Source organism: Aquarana catesbeiana, linkage group LG02, assembly GCF_042186555.1.
Source record: "Aquarana catesbeiana isolate 2022-GZ linkage group LG02, ASM4218655v1, whole genome shotgun sequence".
NCBI lineage: Eukaryota > Metazoa > Chordata > Amphibia > Anura > Ranidae > Aquarana > Aquarana catesbeiana.
The window spans coordinates 177530611-177548468 of NC_133325.1; the positions used below are offsets into that span (position 1 = coordinate 177530611).

The following is a 17858-nucleotide window of genomic DNA, read 5'->3' on the forward strand; positions in this document are numbered from 1 at the left end:
TTGAGTGTTAGTACTTCTTTAAGCTCACGCTTTTATGCCTGCGTCTTGGTTCTCACTTAACTTTAAGGGCTTGTTTGTGTTTAGAAGCATGTGGTTATGGGAGTTATATGGTGTTTTAAACTCGTTTTATTCACATGCTGCTGCTATTACAGCAACTTCTCCCTCAACTTCTGGGGAGGAGGCTGCTGCTGCATCCACAGAAGTGGCAGTAGCAGCTAAGGAGACTGTCACCCAGAATCCCCAGATGGCTAGCGAAGCTTCTCAGACGACGGCAGCACAGGTTGAAGCAGCTGTGGAATCTTCAGGTAGGTTTCAAACCACGAACAACTCAAGACAAACTCATTTTTGGATACTTAAAAGGCCTGATTTCTTTAAGCTTCGGTTCACACCAGAGGCGGCACGACTTGCAGGTCGCCTCACCGAGGCGACCTGCACACGACTGCCGGGGCGACTTGCAAAACGACTTCTGTATAGAAGTCTATGCAAGTCGCCCCCAAAGTCGTACAGGAACCTTTTTCTAAGTCGGAGCGACTTGCGTCGCTCCGATTAGAACGGTTCCATTGTACTGAACGGGACGCTACAGTCGTCCCAGTGTGAACCGAGGCTAAATCTGGGTGCTGATGGTGTTTCGTTTTTGTTTGTTTGTATTTTTTTTTTTTTCCAGAAAAAATGTACCTAGATAGTTTTAATTGAAATCTGCAGCATCACAACGAGTTGATGGCTGAACTGCTTTAACATTTGTCCATGTTCCGCTTCTGGTTAGGATTTCATGTGTGTTGAGAAGGGAAGCAAAAACAGGAGCAGAAGTGGAACAGCTGCCAATGCATTCAGTTTCTTTCAATAAGAAGCAATCTGATTGCTATGTACAAATGTTCTACTTTTTCTCCAGTTTTTGTAAAAAAAACAACCTACAACCTTTTGCATGTGTTTGATTCCTGCATCCATAAACCGTGACATTTTGCATTAATTGGGCTACCCTACTTGGTAAGTATACAAATCCTAAATTGGTTCTAATTTTACTGCTCATTAGCTGCCTGATATTTGCAGTCTAATATTAAACCCATGTGCATGTTAACAGTAGAAGGTCTCTGCCCATGCATTGTGATGGGCTAGGTATGCTTTCCGTTTTCTACTGTAAAGGTTATTTGATCACTTTCCCTTAACTGCAGTGTATTTTGTCATAAACTTGTCTTTTCTTCATGGGCTATATACATATGAAATTTTATAATGGCAGTTCCCATCATGAACACTGTCACTGACTCCACCCATGCCTGCTAATCTACGGTGTGGAAAAGTGCTGAGACAGTATTTCAATTGAAGTAGCTTCTTCAGTGCACGGTCTGCTGAGTTCACTTTTGTGACTGGTTTTACACTCTGTGGCATTTTCATATGTTAAATGTAGTCCAGACAGGTTCAGTCACAAATGAAAATCACTAAAAAGCTTTTCCATTCTCACTAGCATGTCAGTCATTTCTAAACACAAACATTTGTACAGTGGTCTCAAATTTGTTATATATGTTTACAATAGAAAAAAAGAAAAGTCTTGTTCCAAGATGTGGTTGTCTTGGCTCATGTTGCAAATTACATTTATTATATGTGCTATATTATCACTGTTCAGCTCCAGAGGCTATCCCCCCTCCCTCTGATGCCTTACCAGCTCCAGGAACTCTCCCTACAGGTATGAAGTATGCGCTATTCCTGCATCACTAACTGTGTGTGGTGTGCGTTTCGGCTCTAACCTACTGTAGGAAGTAGATTTGGCTTTTTTTATAATGGTGCTGAATGCATCTTGGCACTGAATTACTTTTTGTTTTGTATGTCAAGGTGGGGTAAAAAAAAAGACCTACGTTTTGCTTGATTGTGCCTACCTGCCAGTCCAGCTGGTCACTCATTGTCACTAATAATGCATTGATCGTAGTGTATAACAGTTTGCATAGAATTCTCCCACCACTTTTAGATTACATTATTTTCTAGAGAAGACACATTCTAACTAGGGCTGAAACAACTAATCGATAACTAATCGATTATGAAATGAATCGATTACTATTTTCATAATCGATTAATCGGCCAGACGATTAGTTGGCCTGCATACAGAATGCATTATTTGTTTACATATCAGGAAATACAGTGCAGCACACATAGCTCAGTACATCATCCATGCATGTCAGTAAGTGCCTGAGAACTTGTGAATGTGTGAGGAGCAATGCCTCATGGGACATGTAGTCCTGGGCAGGAAGTGAGTGGTTCTAAAGGCAGAAGTTTACTTTACCTTGCTATTGGGGCAGTCTATACTGTACTTAACGCACAGCAAAAAGCAGTGTAGAAACAGATCAAAAGCAAACTGCATAGGTGTGTACCGAGCCTTATGCTGGCCATATGGATCAATTTTCAGATGAGAATATTCATATGAAAAAATTTTGTACATTCGCTGAATGAAAGAATGTTGTTTGACGTTTTCACTTGCTTGTAACAGTCTATAATTTCTGAACGAAAACCACACTGTCTGAAAATTCCTTTTACCAAGCAGTTTTGTATTATTTCTATCCTGTCACTGTGGTTGAAAACGAACATCGATTTGACCACACTAACGATTAGAAAATCGAACAAATGTTCTTAAAATGACTTTTTTTTTTTTTTTTTTGAAGGAAGACATTGTTTTTGTATGGCCAGCATATAATATATTCAAGTTCTTTTTGAAAATCTGCAAAACAGTCTTTAACTTTTTTTTTTTTTTTTTTTTTTTTTTTTTTTTATAAAAAGATCTTTGAGTCTGATGATATTTATCAGATTTAACCTCTAATAGTATATACAATATATCTCCTCTAATATATACAGTATATCACTTTTTCTGTCTGTTATTCTCGGATTAGAGTGGATTAGAGATTTTTCTCTCTAACCATATAGTTGGTTATTTATATTTACCACTGCATAGAGATATTTAAGAATAAATTGCCTTTTTTTAAACTTTTTACATATTAACTAAATTATACACCATACTTTTTCTAAAGGTTATTAACCGATTAATCAAAACAATCTGCCAACTAATCGATTATGAAAATAATCGTTAGTTGCAGCCCTAATTCTAACTCAGTAATGAAGTATGAGGCCTTTTCAAAACACTTATAAATTCAGATATAGAACCTGTATTTACGTCTGTAGTTTTACACTTAGGGATTGAGTGAGCAGAGTGCAGTATTGTATGCGGGCAACGTTACATGCAGTATATGATTTTCCCTAGCATTCAGCTTTAAAGAGTAAGTAAAGCCGTCTTGTTTAATTGTACCTACAGGTAAGCATATAATAAGGCTTACCTGTAGGTACTGTAATGATCTCCTAAACTTGCACCGTTTAGAATATACTTACAGGCAGTCCCCGAGTTACGAACGGGTTAGGGACTGCCTGTTTGTTCTTAAGTCGGATTTGCTCGTAAGTCGAAAGCGCATGCGCAGAACGGCGGAGACGTTTTCTGATGTGCCCACCGGCACCGCCTCCCGTTCATAAGAAGGAGTTCGCAAGTCGGAGGTTCGTCACTCAGAGACCACCTGTATATACACCGCTGCCTGTGGCGTTTCTTCAGAGCCCTGTGCTGTAACCAGTGGCTCCCGCTCACATAAGTGATGTCGTGGCTCCGGCCAATCGCATCCCCGGAGCCTGCGAACCCGGAAGGAACACCGGGGCAGATGTAAGTTGTCTCAGCGGTGTGTGAGCACCGCTGCAAGGCTTTGTTCTAAGACAAGTATTTCGAGGCGATGCATACTAGCTCATTATGCCTTTGTCTTACAGGTTTTTTTCATTTTTTTTTTCCCCTCTTTTAAAGTGGTTGTTAACCCCCACAAAAACCCTGCAAGACAAAGGCATAATGAGCTAGTATGCATAGCTCGATTTGAATCGAGGTGTGTGTTTTTTTTTTTTTTTTTTTTTGATGGATACCGCGCCGGTCCTGAGGAGCTGCGGGCAGGAGTTTTTAGGCCGAAGCCACGGCCTCACCTAAAAACTCCTGCCCACAGCTCCACAGGACCGGCGCGGTGACAGCGCCGGTCCTGGGGAGCTGCAGGCAGGAGTTTTTAGGCAAGGCCGCGGCTTCGGCCTAGTCCGCAAGGCCGGATGCCGCAGACTAGGCCGAAGCCCCGCGGCCTTGCCTAAAAACTCCTGCCCGCAGCTCCTTAGGACCAGCGCAGTGTCAGCGCCGGTACTGGTGAAAAAAAAAAAAAAAAAGATTTGCTGAAAATTTGAATCGATTTGACTTTTCAACTCGATTCAAGATTCAAATCAATTTTTCTTTTTTTTTTTTTTTCCCCAGCCCTTGGATCTGGGTTGAAAATTTGTTGGCTGAACGGTAACTGCATCTAATTAAAAGAATGCAATAGTTTAGCAAGGATGATTCTTCCATCTGTAGTGTGAATAGAGGTATCTTTTAATTTCCTTTTAAAAAAAAAAAATCAATTGGTGTATGGCTTAATCGTAGGTACATATATACATTGTTGTATATACTTTTATATGCTTTGAAATGGGCTTACTTTTTCAGCTCTAAAGAACAAGGCCTGCGTACCAGTGTTGCATTTACTGAAGTTTAGGGATTGATTGCATGGTACTACCACTAGTTAAAGCAAACTAAAGCTAGCTTTCACAGTCATGTCCTGTGGTATAGACAAGGCCCAAGTCATTAATGATGCAGTTACTGAAGCTCCAGGTATTGATTGCAAATGTCTTTCTCAGATTTTGGCAAACTAATCTGAGTTAGGGTTTACCATAATGTTTTGAAATGTAGACATTGTATAATACTTATATAGTGGAATGAGTGGTGTTGGTTTTTGTTTAGCGTTGAAGAAAGAGGCCATACCCACCACTGTTGCAGTTACTGAAGCTCCAGGTATTGATTGCATGTTTGGCTTCCACTGGTTTTAGCAAATTACACCTAATTGTATGAAGCATTGGACTAAGTGCTTTTATTTTTGTTTAGCACCAAAGAAAGAGGCTCCTTCCACCAACGTTGCAATTATTGAAGCTCCAGGTATTGATTGCATGGTTGTTTTTCACAGATTTAGTCAATCTAATCTGAGTTGGCTTGCACTCTGTGTTAAAATTGACCCAATTTTATAATGCAGTGCAATAAGTAGTCTCATTTTTGTTTAGCGCCGAAGAAAGAGGCCCCAGCGACCTGTGCTGCAGTTGCTAAAGCTCCAGGTATTGATTGCATGTTGTCTTTCACTGGTTTTGGAAAATTTATCTAAGTTGGCTTTCACCATTTTGTGCCATAGTGTAGACATAATTGTTTAAAGCAGCAGAGTAAGTGGCCTTATTTTTGTTTAGCACCAAAGAAAAAGGCCCCGGCCAGCAATGTAGGAGGTACTAAAGCTCCAGGTATTGATTTGCATGGATGTTTTTCATTGGTTTCAGGAAATTAGATTTTTTCTTTTATGTGCTGTACTGTAGACATAATTGTATGATGCAATAGAGTAAGTGTTCTTTAATTTTTGCTTGGCACAAAGGAAAGAGGCCCCAGTCACCAATGTTGCAGTTATTAAAGCTTCAGGCATTGCTTGCATGATTGGGCAATCAAACTTGGCAAATCTGAGGTGGCAATCACCATTTTGTGCTTTAGTGTAGACCTAATTGTATTGAGCAGTGGAGTAAGTGATGATATTTTTGTTTAGCACCGAAGAAAGCGACTCCTCCCAGCAACGTTGCAGTTATTGAAGCTCCAGGTATTGATGCACAGTTGTATTTTTGGGAAACTAATTTGTTTGTATTAATCTTCATGTGTTGAAATGTAGACAGTAGGCTGCAGTGTGCTCTCTTTTGTTAAGCTCCAAAGATGGAGACCCCAGTGACCAGTGTTGCAGGTACTGAAGCTCCAGGTATTGATTGCATGTTGGCTTCCATTGGTTTTAGCAAATTCATCCGAGTTGGCTTTTGCCATTTTGTGCTGTTATGTACATCTATTTGTATAAAACAATGGAGTAAGTGGTTTTATTTTTTATTAGCACCAAAGGAAGATGCTCCTGCCACCAACATTGCAGTTGCTGAAGCTCCAGGTATTGATTGCATGGTTGTTTTTTTACAAATTTAGTTAAACTAATCTGAGGTGGCTTTCCCCTGTGTTATATAATGCGGTGGAGTAAGTGGTTTTGTTTTTGTTTAGCGCCAAAGAAAGAGGCCCCAGCCACCAATGTTGCAGCTGCTAAAGCGCCAGGTATTGATTGTATGTTGGTTTCAGCAAATTAATTTGACTTGGCTTTCACTATTTTGTGCCATAATGTAGACATAATTGTATGAAGCAGCGGAATAAGTGGTCTTATTTTTGTTTAGCACCAAAGAAAAAGGCCACAGCCAGTAATGTAGCAGGTACTAAAGCTCCAGGTATTGATTGCATGGATGTTTCTCATTGGTTTCAGGAAATTTAGATTTTTTTTTTTATGTGCTGTACTGTAGACATAATTGTATGATGCAATAGAATAAGTGTTCTTAATGTTTGCTTAGCACAAAGAAAAGAGGCCCCAGCCACCAGTGTTGCAGTTATTAAAGCTCCAGGCATTGATTGCATGATTGGTCAATCAAACTCTGCAAATGAATCTGAGTTGGCAATCACCATTTTGTGTTGTAGTGTAGACATAATTGTATGGAGCAGTGGAGTAAGTGATATTTTTGTTTAGCACCGAAGAAAGCTACTCCTCCCGGCAACATTGGAGTTATTGAAGCTCCAGGTATTGATTGCATGGTGTTTTTTCACAGATCTAGGCAAACTAATAGGAGTTGGCTTTCACCCTGTGTTAAAATATTGACATAATATAATGCAGTGGAGTAAGTGGTCTGATTTTTGTTTAGCACCAAAGAAAGAGGACCCAGCCAACAATGTTGCCGTTGCTAAAGCTCCAGGTATTGACTGCATGTTGGCTCTCACTGGTTTCAGCAAATTAATCTGACTTGGCTTTAACCATTTTGTGCCATAGTGTAGACATAATTATATGAAGCAGTGGAATAAGTGGTCTTATTTTTGTTTAGCACCAAAGAAAGAGGCCCCTCCTGCCAACATTGCAGTTATTGAAGCTCCAGGTATTATTTGCATGGTTTGTGTTTTTTTTTTTTTTTTTTTTTTGTGTTTTTTTAGACCTAGCACTAGGCGGTTTTCCTGCGGCTGCGATTTTACAAAAGGTGCAGGGACTTTTTCACCTGTGTTTCCACCCATGCAAACATGGCCTCCAGGAAACCGACATTAGTGTGAACTTAGCCTTAATGTGTTTTTAATGTAGACAGTATTGTATGCTTCAATGAAAAAGTGCTCTTCCTTTTGCTAAGCTCCAAAGACCAAGGCCCCAGCAACCAATGTTGAAGTTACTGAAGCTCCAGGTATTAATTACATGGTTGGTTTTTCACAGATTTAGTCAATCTAATCTGAGTTGGCTTGCACCCTGTGTTAAAAGATTGACCCAATTCTATAATGCAGTGCAATAAGTAGTCTCATTTTTGTTTAGCGCTAAAGAAAGAAGCCCCAGCCACCAATGTTGCAGTTGCTAAAGCTCCAGGTATTGCATGTTGGTTTCAGCAAATTAATCTGACTTGGCTTTCACTATTTTGTGCCATAGTGTAGAAATAATTGTATGAAGCGGCAGAATAAGTGGTCTTATTTTTGTTTAGCACCAAAGAAAGAGGCCCCTCCTGTCAGCGTTGCAGTTATTGAAGCTCCAGGTATTGATTGCGTGGTTTATTTTTCACAGATTTTGGTAAACTAATAAAAGTTGCCTTTTACCCGGTTTTGAAATATTGACATACTGTAATTAATGCAGTGGAGTAAGTGGTTTCATTTTTGTTTAGTGCCAAACAAAGAGGCTCCAGCCAGCAATGTTGTGGTTACTAAAGCTCCAGGTATTGATTGCATGGATGTTTCCCATTGGTTTCAGGAAACCTGTTGTGTTTTTTTTTTTTTTCTCTCTGTCATGTGCTATACTGTAGAAATAATTGTTTGATGCAGTAGAGCAAGTGTTCCCCATTTTTGCTTAGCACAAAAGAGGCCCCAGCCTCCAGCATTGCAGTTACTGAAGCTCCAGGCATTGATTGCATGGTTGGGCCATCAAGCATGGCAAATCTCAAGTTGGTTTTCACCATTTTGTGTTGTAGTGTAATTGTATGAAGCAGTGGAGTAAAGACCCTTTCACATGTTTAGGGCCTGTTCACACCAGATGCAGTTCTGTGCGCTTTTTTTCTGCACTAAAAATGCATGCACAGTATTTTCCATGTATTTCAATGGCTCTAGTTCACACCAATGCAGTCAGTTCCTGGTCAGTTTCTGCAGCAGAAACTGAGCGAAAACTGACTGAACTGAGGTGAACTAGAGCCATTAGAATACATGGAACATGCATGCATTTTTAGGGCCAGTTCACACCACAAAAATGCACTCCTGGATACGCTCCGGATCAGTTTTTGCTCACATTTCACACCATACGCAGTCGCAGTGCGTTTTTGATACAATTTGCCAGGTTCCAGTACAGTTCTGTGCAGAAAAAATGCAGCAAGCTCTACTTTTTTTTTTTTTTCCTGCACTGGAAACTGACTGTACTGGTGTGAACTAGAGCCATTGGAATACATGGAAAACCCTGCATGCATTTTTAGTGCAGGAAAAACGCACACAAAATTGCATCTGGTGTCAACTAGCACTTACTGTTTTCCCCAGCAGGGAATCTGTCCACTGATCCCCTGCTGAGCTGAGTGGAGCAGGTGGGATAAAGGGCTTATGCAGAGTGGACAGGCTCTGCTGTATGGGAAGTCTGATGTAAATGGACCGGATTTCTGTCTACACCTGTCTATCCTCCGATCCGGCCAGACGAAAGGGAGCAGATCCCCTTTCGCTTGTTTTTCCTGGAACGGATTGAAGGTAGGTGGGTGTAAACAGACACAAGTCCTTTTACATCTGCAGCTCCATAAAGGAGAATAGAGGTTCCGATCAGTTCTGCCTGAAAAACAGACAGACCCGATTGGACCGCTTGTGTAAAACACAAAGTGGTCTTCATTTTCTTTAGATCCAAAGAAAGCAGCCCCTTCCACCAATGAAGCTGTTGAAGCTCTATGTGTTGATTGCATGGTTGTATATTCAGGTTTGAGCAGGTAACGTATCATCTTCCCACAATATTTGTAGCTACAGACTTTTATTTATTTATTTATTTTAAATGCCTCTTTAAAGTGATGTTAAATGTTCGTTTGTTTTGTGGGTTTTTCTAAAGTAAACAAATAACGTCATTTACCTGCCCTGTTCAATGGTTTTGCACAGAGCAGCCCTGATCCTTTTCTTGGGTCCCTTGCTGGTGACCCTGGCCCCCCCCCCCCCTTTGAAAACCCCTATACTCGTGTGGGTTAGATCCCGAGATGCACTGTGTGCATCTATTCGCACAGTGCAGCTCGGCCCTGTGCCCTTGTCCCTGCCTCCTGTGCCCTTGTCCCTGGATTTGACGGTGGAGTCCACTGAGGAGGGAGAATGAGCAGTGCCTCTGCTCTCACACATACTGCTGAACTGAGATCAGGCTCAGGTAAGTATTTGGGGAGGGTGGAGCTGCACCTAAGTTTTTTTTTTTTTTTTTGCTCCATAATGCATTAGAGTAGAACTATAGGCAAAACTTTTTTTTTTTTTTTTTTTTTTTTTTCATTTTGGACTGAGTAGTGGAAGGCTATTACACCTGTCAGATTTTTTTTTCCACCATCTGTTACATTGCAGAGATTTTCCTTCACTTCCTGTCCCATAGCCAAACAGGAAGTGGCTGGAAATCCCTGCAAATTAAGGGAATTCCTTGGGGACCCCCAGGTCACCAGAGCTAGTGTCCTCATTGGAAGATTTCCCCTCTATTCATTTTCTTGGGACAACCCAAAATTTGGGGTTTACTTTTACTTGTTTCAATGATGATGGGTAAACAGGACAAATAGAGAGGTTGAATCTCCCTAAGGGGGGCACAGCAATAAAAACATGACAGTTGTTCTAATTCTTGTCCACTCTACCCAAAACTGAAAAAAGTTTTGCCTTTAGTTCTACTTTAAGGATCAAAAAACCTTTAATAACAAATTTTAAGCTCCAAAGACAGGCCCCAGCGACCATTATTAGTTGCTAAAGCTCCAGGTATTGTTTGCATATTGCCTCTCACTGGTTTAGAAAATTAATATGACTTGGCTTTCACCATTTTGTGCCATAGTGTAGACATAATTGTGTGAAGCAGCAGAATAAGTGGTCTAATTTGTTGTTTAGCACCAAAGAAAAAGGCCCCTTCTGCCAACATTGCAGTCATTGAAGCTCCAGGTATTGATTGCATGGATGTGTTTTTTAGGCATAGCACTAGGTGGTTTGCCTGCGGCTGCTATTTTAGAAGAGGTACAGGGACTTTTCCCCTGTGTTTCTGCCCAACCGACATAGTGTGAACTTAGCCTTAATGTGTTGAAATGTAGACTGTATTGTACGCTTCAATGAAAAAGTGCTATTTCTTTCAATAAGCTCCAAAGACCGAGGCCCCGGCAACCAATGTTGCAGTTACTGAAACTCCAGGTATTGATTGCATAGTTGTTTTTCACAAGTTTATGAAAACTAATGTGAGGTGGCTTTCACCCTATGTTAAAAGATTGACATCATTTATATAATGCAGTGGAGTAAGTGGTCTCATTTTTGTTTAGCGCCAAAGAAAGAGGCACCAGCATTGCTAAAGCTCCGGGTATTGATTGCATGTTGGTTTCAGCAAATCAATCTGACTTGGTTTTCACCGCTTTGTGCCATAGTGTAGACATAATTATATGAAGGCAGTGGAATAAGTGGTTTATTTTTATTTAGCACCAAAGAAAGAGGTTCCTCCTGCCAACATTGCAGTTACCGAAGCTCCAGGTATTGATTGCATGGTTGTTTTTCACAAGTTCGGGCAAACTAATAAGAGTTGGCTTTCACCCTGTTGTAAAATATTGACATAATTATATAATACAGTGGAGTAAGTGGCCTTATTTTTGTGTAGCACTAAAGAAAGAGGCCCCAGCCAGAAATGTAGCAGGTTCTAAAGCTCCAGGTATTAACTGGATTTTTCTGTTTTGTGCTGTACTGTAGATATAATTGTATGATGCAATAGAGTAAGTGTTCTTAGTTTTTTATTTGGCACCAAAGAGGCCCCAGCCACCAGTGTTGCAGTTATTAAAGCTCCAGGCATTGATTTCATGATTAGGCAATCAAACTCCGCAAATTTGACTTGGCTTTCACCATTTTGTGCTGTAGTGTAAACCAAATTGTGTTAAGCAGTGGAGTAAGGGATGATATTTTTTGTTTAGCACCAAAGAAAGTGACCCCTCCCACCAATGTTACAGTTATTGAAGATCCAGGTATTGATTGCACAGTTGTATTTTCTGGTTTTGGCAAACTAATTTGAGTTTGTGTTAATCTAAAGTTGGTGAAATGTAGACAGTATTGCATGCTGCAGTGTGTTCTTTCTTTTGTTAAAGTGGATGTAAACCCAATGTCATCCTTTCTAAACTACTGCCATAGGGGTTATCTATAAGGATATAGATGCCTACTGCATGTATCTTTACCTGTCAAATGTCTCCCCTCTGTCTGTTATGAGAGCTGAAAAACTGCAGATTCTGTGGGTGGGTCTGTTGTCTGGAGCTCGGTGGGTGGAGTTGTGATGTCAGTAGACTCCCCGCCCACCTCTACACTCCCCTTGTCAATATGCATTTTCTCCTGTGTATTTGTAACACTGAACTTCTGCTATGATCTCTAACATCCAGTGAAAAGACAGGAAAGTAACCACATGATTTCAGCATGCCAAATCATGCTGAGGTGTGGAACAGCCAATCCTTGCAGAGCTGCTGAAGAAAGGAGTGGGGGTGGGAATTAAAAAATAATGCATGTTTTAGGCTAGTGCAGAGATATGTAAATCACCTGTCACTCACAGCAAGGGGGAGGATTTGACAAAGTTTTTCTCAGTTTGTCAAGATTTATCTAACTGAACAATAAGAGGATTGCTCAGAGCTGTGTGGCAAGACTGGGCTCAAATCATAGGAAATCTTATACTCTACAGTATGATATTAAAAAAAAAAAGAAATTTTTCGAGGTTTACATCCACTTTAAGCTACAAAGATGGAGACCCCAGTGACCAGTGTTGCAGGTACTGAAGCTTCAGTTATTGATTGCATGTTTGCCTCCGTTGGTTTTAGCAAGTTCACCTGAGTTGGCTTTTGCCATTTTGTGCCATAGTGTAGAAAGAATTGTATGAAGCAGCGGAATAAGTGGTCTTATTTTTTGTTTAGCACCAAAGAAAGAGGCCCCTCCTGCCAACATTGCAGTTATTGAAGCTCCAGGTATTGTTTGCATGCTTGTTTTTCACAGATATAGGCAAACTAATAAGAGTTGTCTTTCACCCTATGTTAAAATATTGACATAATTATATAATGCAGTGGAGTAAGTGGTCTTGTGTTTGTTTAGCACCAAAGAAAAAGGCCCCAGCAAGCAATGTAGCAGTTACTGAAGCTCCAGGTATTTATTGCATGGATGTTTCCATTTGGTTTCAAGAAACTGAATTTTTCCTGTTATGTGCTGTACTGTAGACAGAATTGTATGATGCAGTAGAGCAAGTGTTCTTAATTTTTGCTTGACACCAATGAATTGGGCCTCAGCCACTAGTGTTGCAGATACTGAAGCTCTAGGCATTGATTGCATGGTTGGACTATGAGCCCGGGTTCACACCTATGCGAATTAGAGGTGCGTTTCCGCACCTCTAATTCGCATAGCAGGAGAATGTGACTGGCTCCCTATGGAGCCGGTTCACATATCTCCGGGGCGGCTGCGGTGCGCACTGCACAAAAATGCTGTGCGTCTTTGGCTGCGTTTCAGGGCCGAATTCAGGCATAGAATCGGCCCTGATTCGTCCCTGAAACGGTGAACAGGGACGCACAGCGCTCCTGTGCGGTGCGCAGCGTATTATGGTGTGAACCCGGGCTCAATCTTGACAAACTAATCTGAGTTGGCTCTTACCCTATGTTTAAAATATTGACCTAATTATATATTGCAGTGCAGTAAGTGGTCTCATTTTTATTTAGCACCACAGAAAGAGGCCCCAGCCACCAATGCTGCAGTTACTGAAACTACAGGTATTGCATGGATGCCTCCCATTGGTTTCACCCAACTAACCTGATTTAGTTTCCACCGTTATGTGCTGTAGTGTAGACACAGTTTTATGATGCAGTGCAGTAAGTTGTCTAATCTTGTTTAGCATCAAAGAAAGAGGGAATCCAGCCACTAGTGCTGCAATTACTGAAGCTCCAGATATTAATTGCATGGCTTTCTCCCACTGGTTTCAGCACAAACAAATGTGATTTAACCACTTGACCACTGGGCACTTAAACCCCCTTCCTAACCAGACCAATTTTCAGCTTTCGGTGCTCTCACATTTTGAATGACAATTGCTCAGTCATGCAACATTGTACCCATATGACATTTTTTTCCTTTTTTTTTTTTTTACACAAATAGAGCTTTCTTTTGGTGGTATTTAATCACCGTTGGGTTTTTTTTTTTTTTTTTTTGCGCTATAAAAGGAAAAAGACTGAAAATTTGGTAAAATAATTAAATTTTCTTTGTTTCTGTTATAAAATTTAGCAAATTAGTAAATTTTCTTCGTAAATTTTGGCCACAGTTTATACTGCTACATATCTTTGGTAAAAATAAGTACAAATTGGTGTATAATATTTGGTCTTTGGCTGGATTCACACCTATGCATTTTTAGTGCTTTTTGCATTTTGCAGATTTGCACTACAGAACGTGTTCCATAGGAAACCATGTTAGATGGACTGTAGTGCAAATCTGCAAAATGCAAAAAGCACTAAAAATGCATAGGTGTGAGTCAGGCCTTTGTGAAAGTTATAGATTCCAAAAGCTATGTTGCCAATATCTGAAAATTGATCACACCTGAATTACTGACGGCCTATCTATATTCTTGAGATCCTAACATGCCAGAAAAGTACAAATACCCCCCAAATGACCCCTTTTTGGAAAGAAGACATTCCAAGGTATTTAGAAAGATGCATGGTGAGTTTTTTGAAGTTGTCATTTTTTCCCACAATTCTTTGCAAAATCAAGATTTTTTTTTTTTCTTTTTTCACAAAATTGTCATATTAGCAGGTTATTTCTCACACATTGCATATGCAAACTACAAATTACACCCCAAAACACATTCTGCTATTACTCCCGAGTACGGCGATACCACATGTGTGAGACTTTTACACAGCGTGGCCACATTTTGAGGCCCAACATGCAGGGAGCACCTCCAGGTGTTCTGGAGCACCCAGGCCAATTCTGACATTTCCCTCCTACATGTAAAAATCATCATTTGTTTGCTAGAAAATTACATAGAACCGCAAAACATTATGTATTTTTTTTTTTTGGCAAAGACCCTAGAGAATACAATGGCGGTTGTTGCAACTTTTTATCTCGCACGGTATTTGCGCAGCAATTTTTTGAACGCTTTTTTTGGGGAAAAAAAACAGTTTTGTGCTTTAAAAAAAAAAAAAAAAACAGTAAAGTTGGCCCAATGTTTTTGCATAATGTGAAAGATGAAGTTACGTCGAGTAAATAGATACCTAACGTCACCCTTCAAAATTGCACACGCTCGTGGAATGGCGCCAAACTTCGCTACTTAAAAATCCCCATAGGCAACGCTTTAAAATTTTTTACTGGTTACATGTTTTGAGTTACAGAGGAGGTCTAGGGCCAAAATTATTGCTCTTGCTCTAACGTTCGCAGCGATTCCTCACATGTGTGGTTTGAACACAGTTTTCATATGTGGACGGGACTTACGTGTGCATTCGCTTCTGCATGCAAGCACACGGGGACAGAGGTGCTTTAAAACAAATGTTTTTTCTTTTTATTGTTTATTTTAGTTTGACTCTTTTTTCCCCCCCAAAAAAAATTTTTGATCACTTTTATTCCTATTACAAGGAATGTAAATATCCCTTGTAATAGGAATATGGCATGACAGGTCCTCTTTACAATGAGATATGGGGTCAATAAGACCCCACATCTCACCTCTAGGCTGGGAAGCCTGAAATAAAAAAAAAAAAAAAAAGACCCTGGCTTCGATCGTATCGGTGAGTCGGTAGAAGCACCGGAGGGCGGCAGGAAGGGGGGGGAGTCCCCTCTCACCTCCCATAAGAACGATCAAGTAGCTGCTATGATCGTTCTTATGGTGTAGGGAATCGCTGGATGAAAAAGCTGATATCTGAATGATGTCTGTAGCTGCACCCATCATTCAGATATCCCCACACAAAGTCAAGGACGTCATATGACGGCCGGCGGGAAGTGGTTAAAACGCTTTTTTTTTTTTTTTTTTTTTTTTTTTTAACACAAAGTTGTCCATTTATACAATATTTCTAACACATAGCATGGACATACCAAAAATGACACCCCAAAATAATAGATTCTCCTACTCCTCCTGAATACGGCGATACCACATGTGTGAGACTTCCACAGCCTGGCCACATACAGAGGCCGAGTACAGCTGAGCATGGCTAAGTATTGCAGGGTATCGCCGAGTATGACTGGTTATTGCGGGGTAGTGCAGGGTATTGCGGGGTAGTGCAGGGTATTGCGGGGTAGTGCAGGGTATTGCGGGGTAGTGCAGGGTATTGCGGGGCATTAGAGTATGGAGGGATGGCTATGGATGGATGTGACTGTATTTGTCACTGAGCAGCGGTGTGGGCACTACAGATGCTGCCCACAGTGCTGCTACCATCCGATCCCTCCCCCTCCTCTGTTCCGATCGGTACACAGAGGGGAGGGAGGAACCGGCGTCATGACATGACGCCGGTTTGTTTACATGTGATTGCTCTGTCAACTGAAAACTAAACTGATTTAGTTTTCACAGTTGTATTTGTAGTGTTAACACAATTGTATGATGCAGTATAATAAGTGGTTTTATTTTTGTTTAGTATCAAAGAAGGAGGCCCCAGTTAGCAATGCTGCAGTAACTGAACCTCCGGATATTGCATGGCTGTCTCACTGGTTTCAGCATCTGCCTTCATCCTAATTTTCTGTGTTATAAGCATAAATGTATAATGCAGTATAGTTGTCTGTTTTTGTTTAGCTCCAAAGACAGAGGCCCTGCCCACCCTTGTTGCAGTTACTGAAGCTCCAGGTATTGATTGCATGGTCATCTCAGATATTTGTGTGTACACACGGATGTTTGGACTGCATTTCCATTCCACTTTCTATTGTGAAGTTAAATGCAGTGTGAACGGCAAAGTTTAACTTGCGCTAAAATTTGTTTTTTGCATGTTACATTGTTAATTGAAACCTGTTGTGGATATTTCGTCCTGTAAGTGGTAGTTGCCTGGCTTTAATACTGACTTTGAGTCACTAACTCGGTATAGGTATGTGGATTACTGTTTTCAGGAGGAGATCAGCAGGGGGTAGCTTATATATGGGCACACAGAGGCTGTACGGGGTCCAGAGCCTTCTTAAAAACATTCCTTGGACTTGCAGCTGCTGTATACAGCCACCCATAGGCAGCAATTAGAAGATGTGGCTGTATCCTGTTATGCACTAGGGGAGAGATTTGCCTAAAGGACAGACGGTCCATGTTCTGAGCATACGTCCATGTCCGTACTTTAGGAAACCCCTGACACATCTCATACAGCTGCATCTTCTAATTGCTGTTTATGGGTTGCTTCACTCAGCAGCTACAGGTCCCAGGAAAGTTTTGGCAGAGGCTCTGCTTGCTTTATGGTGTACATGACTCTTATTTCTCCTAGAAAAGGTCAAGTGCAATTTGCTTTTGTTTATGTTAGCATTTATCTCTGAATTGACTGAGAACAAATGTGCCCCCGGTGTGGTGGAAAGACTTGTATGCATGTTGGGCCTATTCCTATAGTATTGAAGAGAAATTTCTTTCATGTAGACTCAAAAACAAAATTGCCAGCTGAAAGTGTCCCTAAAGTTCCTGTTGCTACTTCCAAAGCTCAAGGTATGGAGAACATTAACTGTTGCTTTCCAGTTCTTTGTAACAAATGTCATGTGAGAGAATCAATATGAACATCTGTACCTATTTAGCTAGAAAGAAGAAGCCTGCACCCGTTGATGGCGCTAAACCTTTTGTTGGCAAACCCAAATCCTCAGGTATTGTGGCTGCCTGACCATTGCGCTTAACTACATTGTATTGGCAGTGTTTTGCCAACCTGATATTGGTCATGTATGCGCAAACTTGGCAAATGTTAAACCCGCTTTTTATATTTGTGCATTTGTGGTCTGACTCTTTTTCCGCACACTGGAAGACTTTTACAAAGAGTTCCAATCTTTGAAGAAATGTGATTTCTTTCTCTGTAATGTAGAATTGTGGTTGTAAAGTGAGTGAAAATATGAAGCAAATGTAAAATTAAACATAAAAAACCAAATTGTGAGGGTTTTTTTTTGGGGGGGGGTTCTTGGTTGAAAAAAAAAAAAAACAGCAATGAGTAGTACTGGTGTCTCACTACCCAGCTCTTTGTAAATCTTGCCTATTAAGTGTAATTGTTTTTGTTTAGCTTCTAAGACAGCAACCCCTTGCATTTAGGCTAGGTTCATGCTACACACAGGTGCTGGACTGCGTGTAATCACGCACTTTTTGCCACATCAAAAATGTGCTGCTGTTGGCAGAGGTGCGGCGGTGCCAATAATTCTAAAAAAACGCAGTGTTTTTGGAATCGCATAGGCCTAGACCATTTCCCTGCAGCTGCGATTTTGGAAAAGGTGTGTTTTCAGTAGGTACAGCAGCATATTCAAATGAATGGGCGGCTGTGGACTTTGGGGTAACTGGCATAGTGTGAACCTAGCCTAAGGCAACTGCAGAGTCTAATACTAAATTTAAAGCTGCAGGGTTTTT

General features: G+C 40.7%; 1 protein-coding gene across 37 annotated transcripts in view; it reads left to right on the forward strand.

Moving 5' to 3' along the window:
* Positions 1-17858, forward strand: part of NACA (nascent polypeptide associated complex subunit alpha) — a 57534-nt gene that overhangs the window by 5195 nt on the left and 34481 nt on the right. For 21 of the 37 annotated variants that reach the window (XM_073613876.1, XM_073613879.1, XM_073613878.1 and 18 more), the window contains exons 3-30: positions 153-305; positions 1619-1678; positions 4820-4870; positions 4961-5011; positions 5134-5184; positions 5311-5361; positions 5655-5705; positions 5808-5858; positions 5985-6035; positions 6143-6193; positions 6310-6360; positions 6654-6704; positions 6826-6876; positions 7003-7053; positions 7297-7347; positions 7473-7523; positions 7636-7686; positions 7813-7863; positions 10226-10276; positions 10469-10519; positions 10799-10849; positions 11281-11331; positions 12259-12309; positions 12434-12484; positions 13048-13098; positions 16086-16136; positions 16899-16964; positions 17051-17116. In XM_073613876.1, the coding sequence (XP_073469977.1) occupies positions 153-305; positions 1619-1678; positions 4820-4870; positions 4961-5011; positions 5134-5184; positions 5311-5361; positions 5655-5705; positions 5808-5858; positions 5985-6035; positions 6143-6193; positions 6310-6360; positions 6654-6704; positions 6826-6876; positions 7003-7053; positions 7297-7347; positions 7473-7523; positions 7636-7686; positions 7813-7863; positions 10226-10276; positions 10469-10519; positions 10799-10849; positions 11281-11331; positions 12259-12309; positions 12434-12484; positions 13048-13098; positions 16086-16136; positions 16899-16964; positions 17051-17116 (1569 nt within the window). The remainder of the gene's footprint in view (positions 1-152; positions 306-1618; positions 1679-4819; positions 4871-4960; positions 5012-5133; positions 5185-5310; positions 5362-5654; positions 5706-5807; positions 5859-5984; positions 6036-6142; positions 6194-6309; positions 6361-6653; positions 6705-6825; positions 6877-7002; positions 7054-7296; positions 7348-7472; positions 7524-7635; positions 7687-7812; positions 7864-10225; positions 10277-10468; positions 10520-10798; positions 10850-11280; positions 11332-12258; positions 12310-12433; positions 12485-13047; positions 13099-16085; positions 16137-16898; positions 16965-17050; positions 17117-17858) is intronic. The other 16 variants (XM_073613895.1, XM_073613906.1, XM_073613907.1 and 13 more) reach the window with 10 other exon arrangements.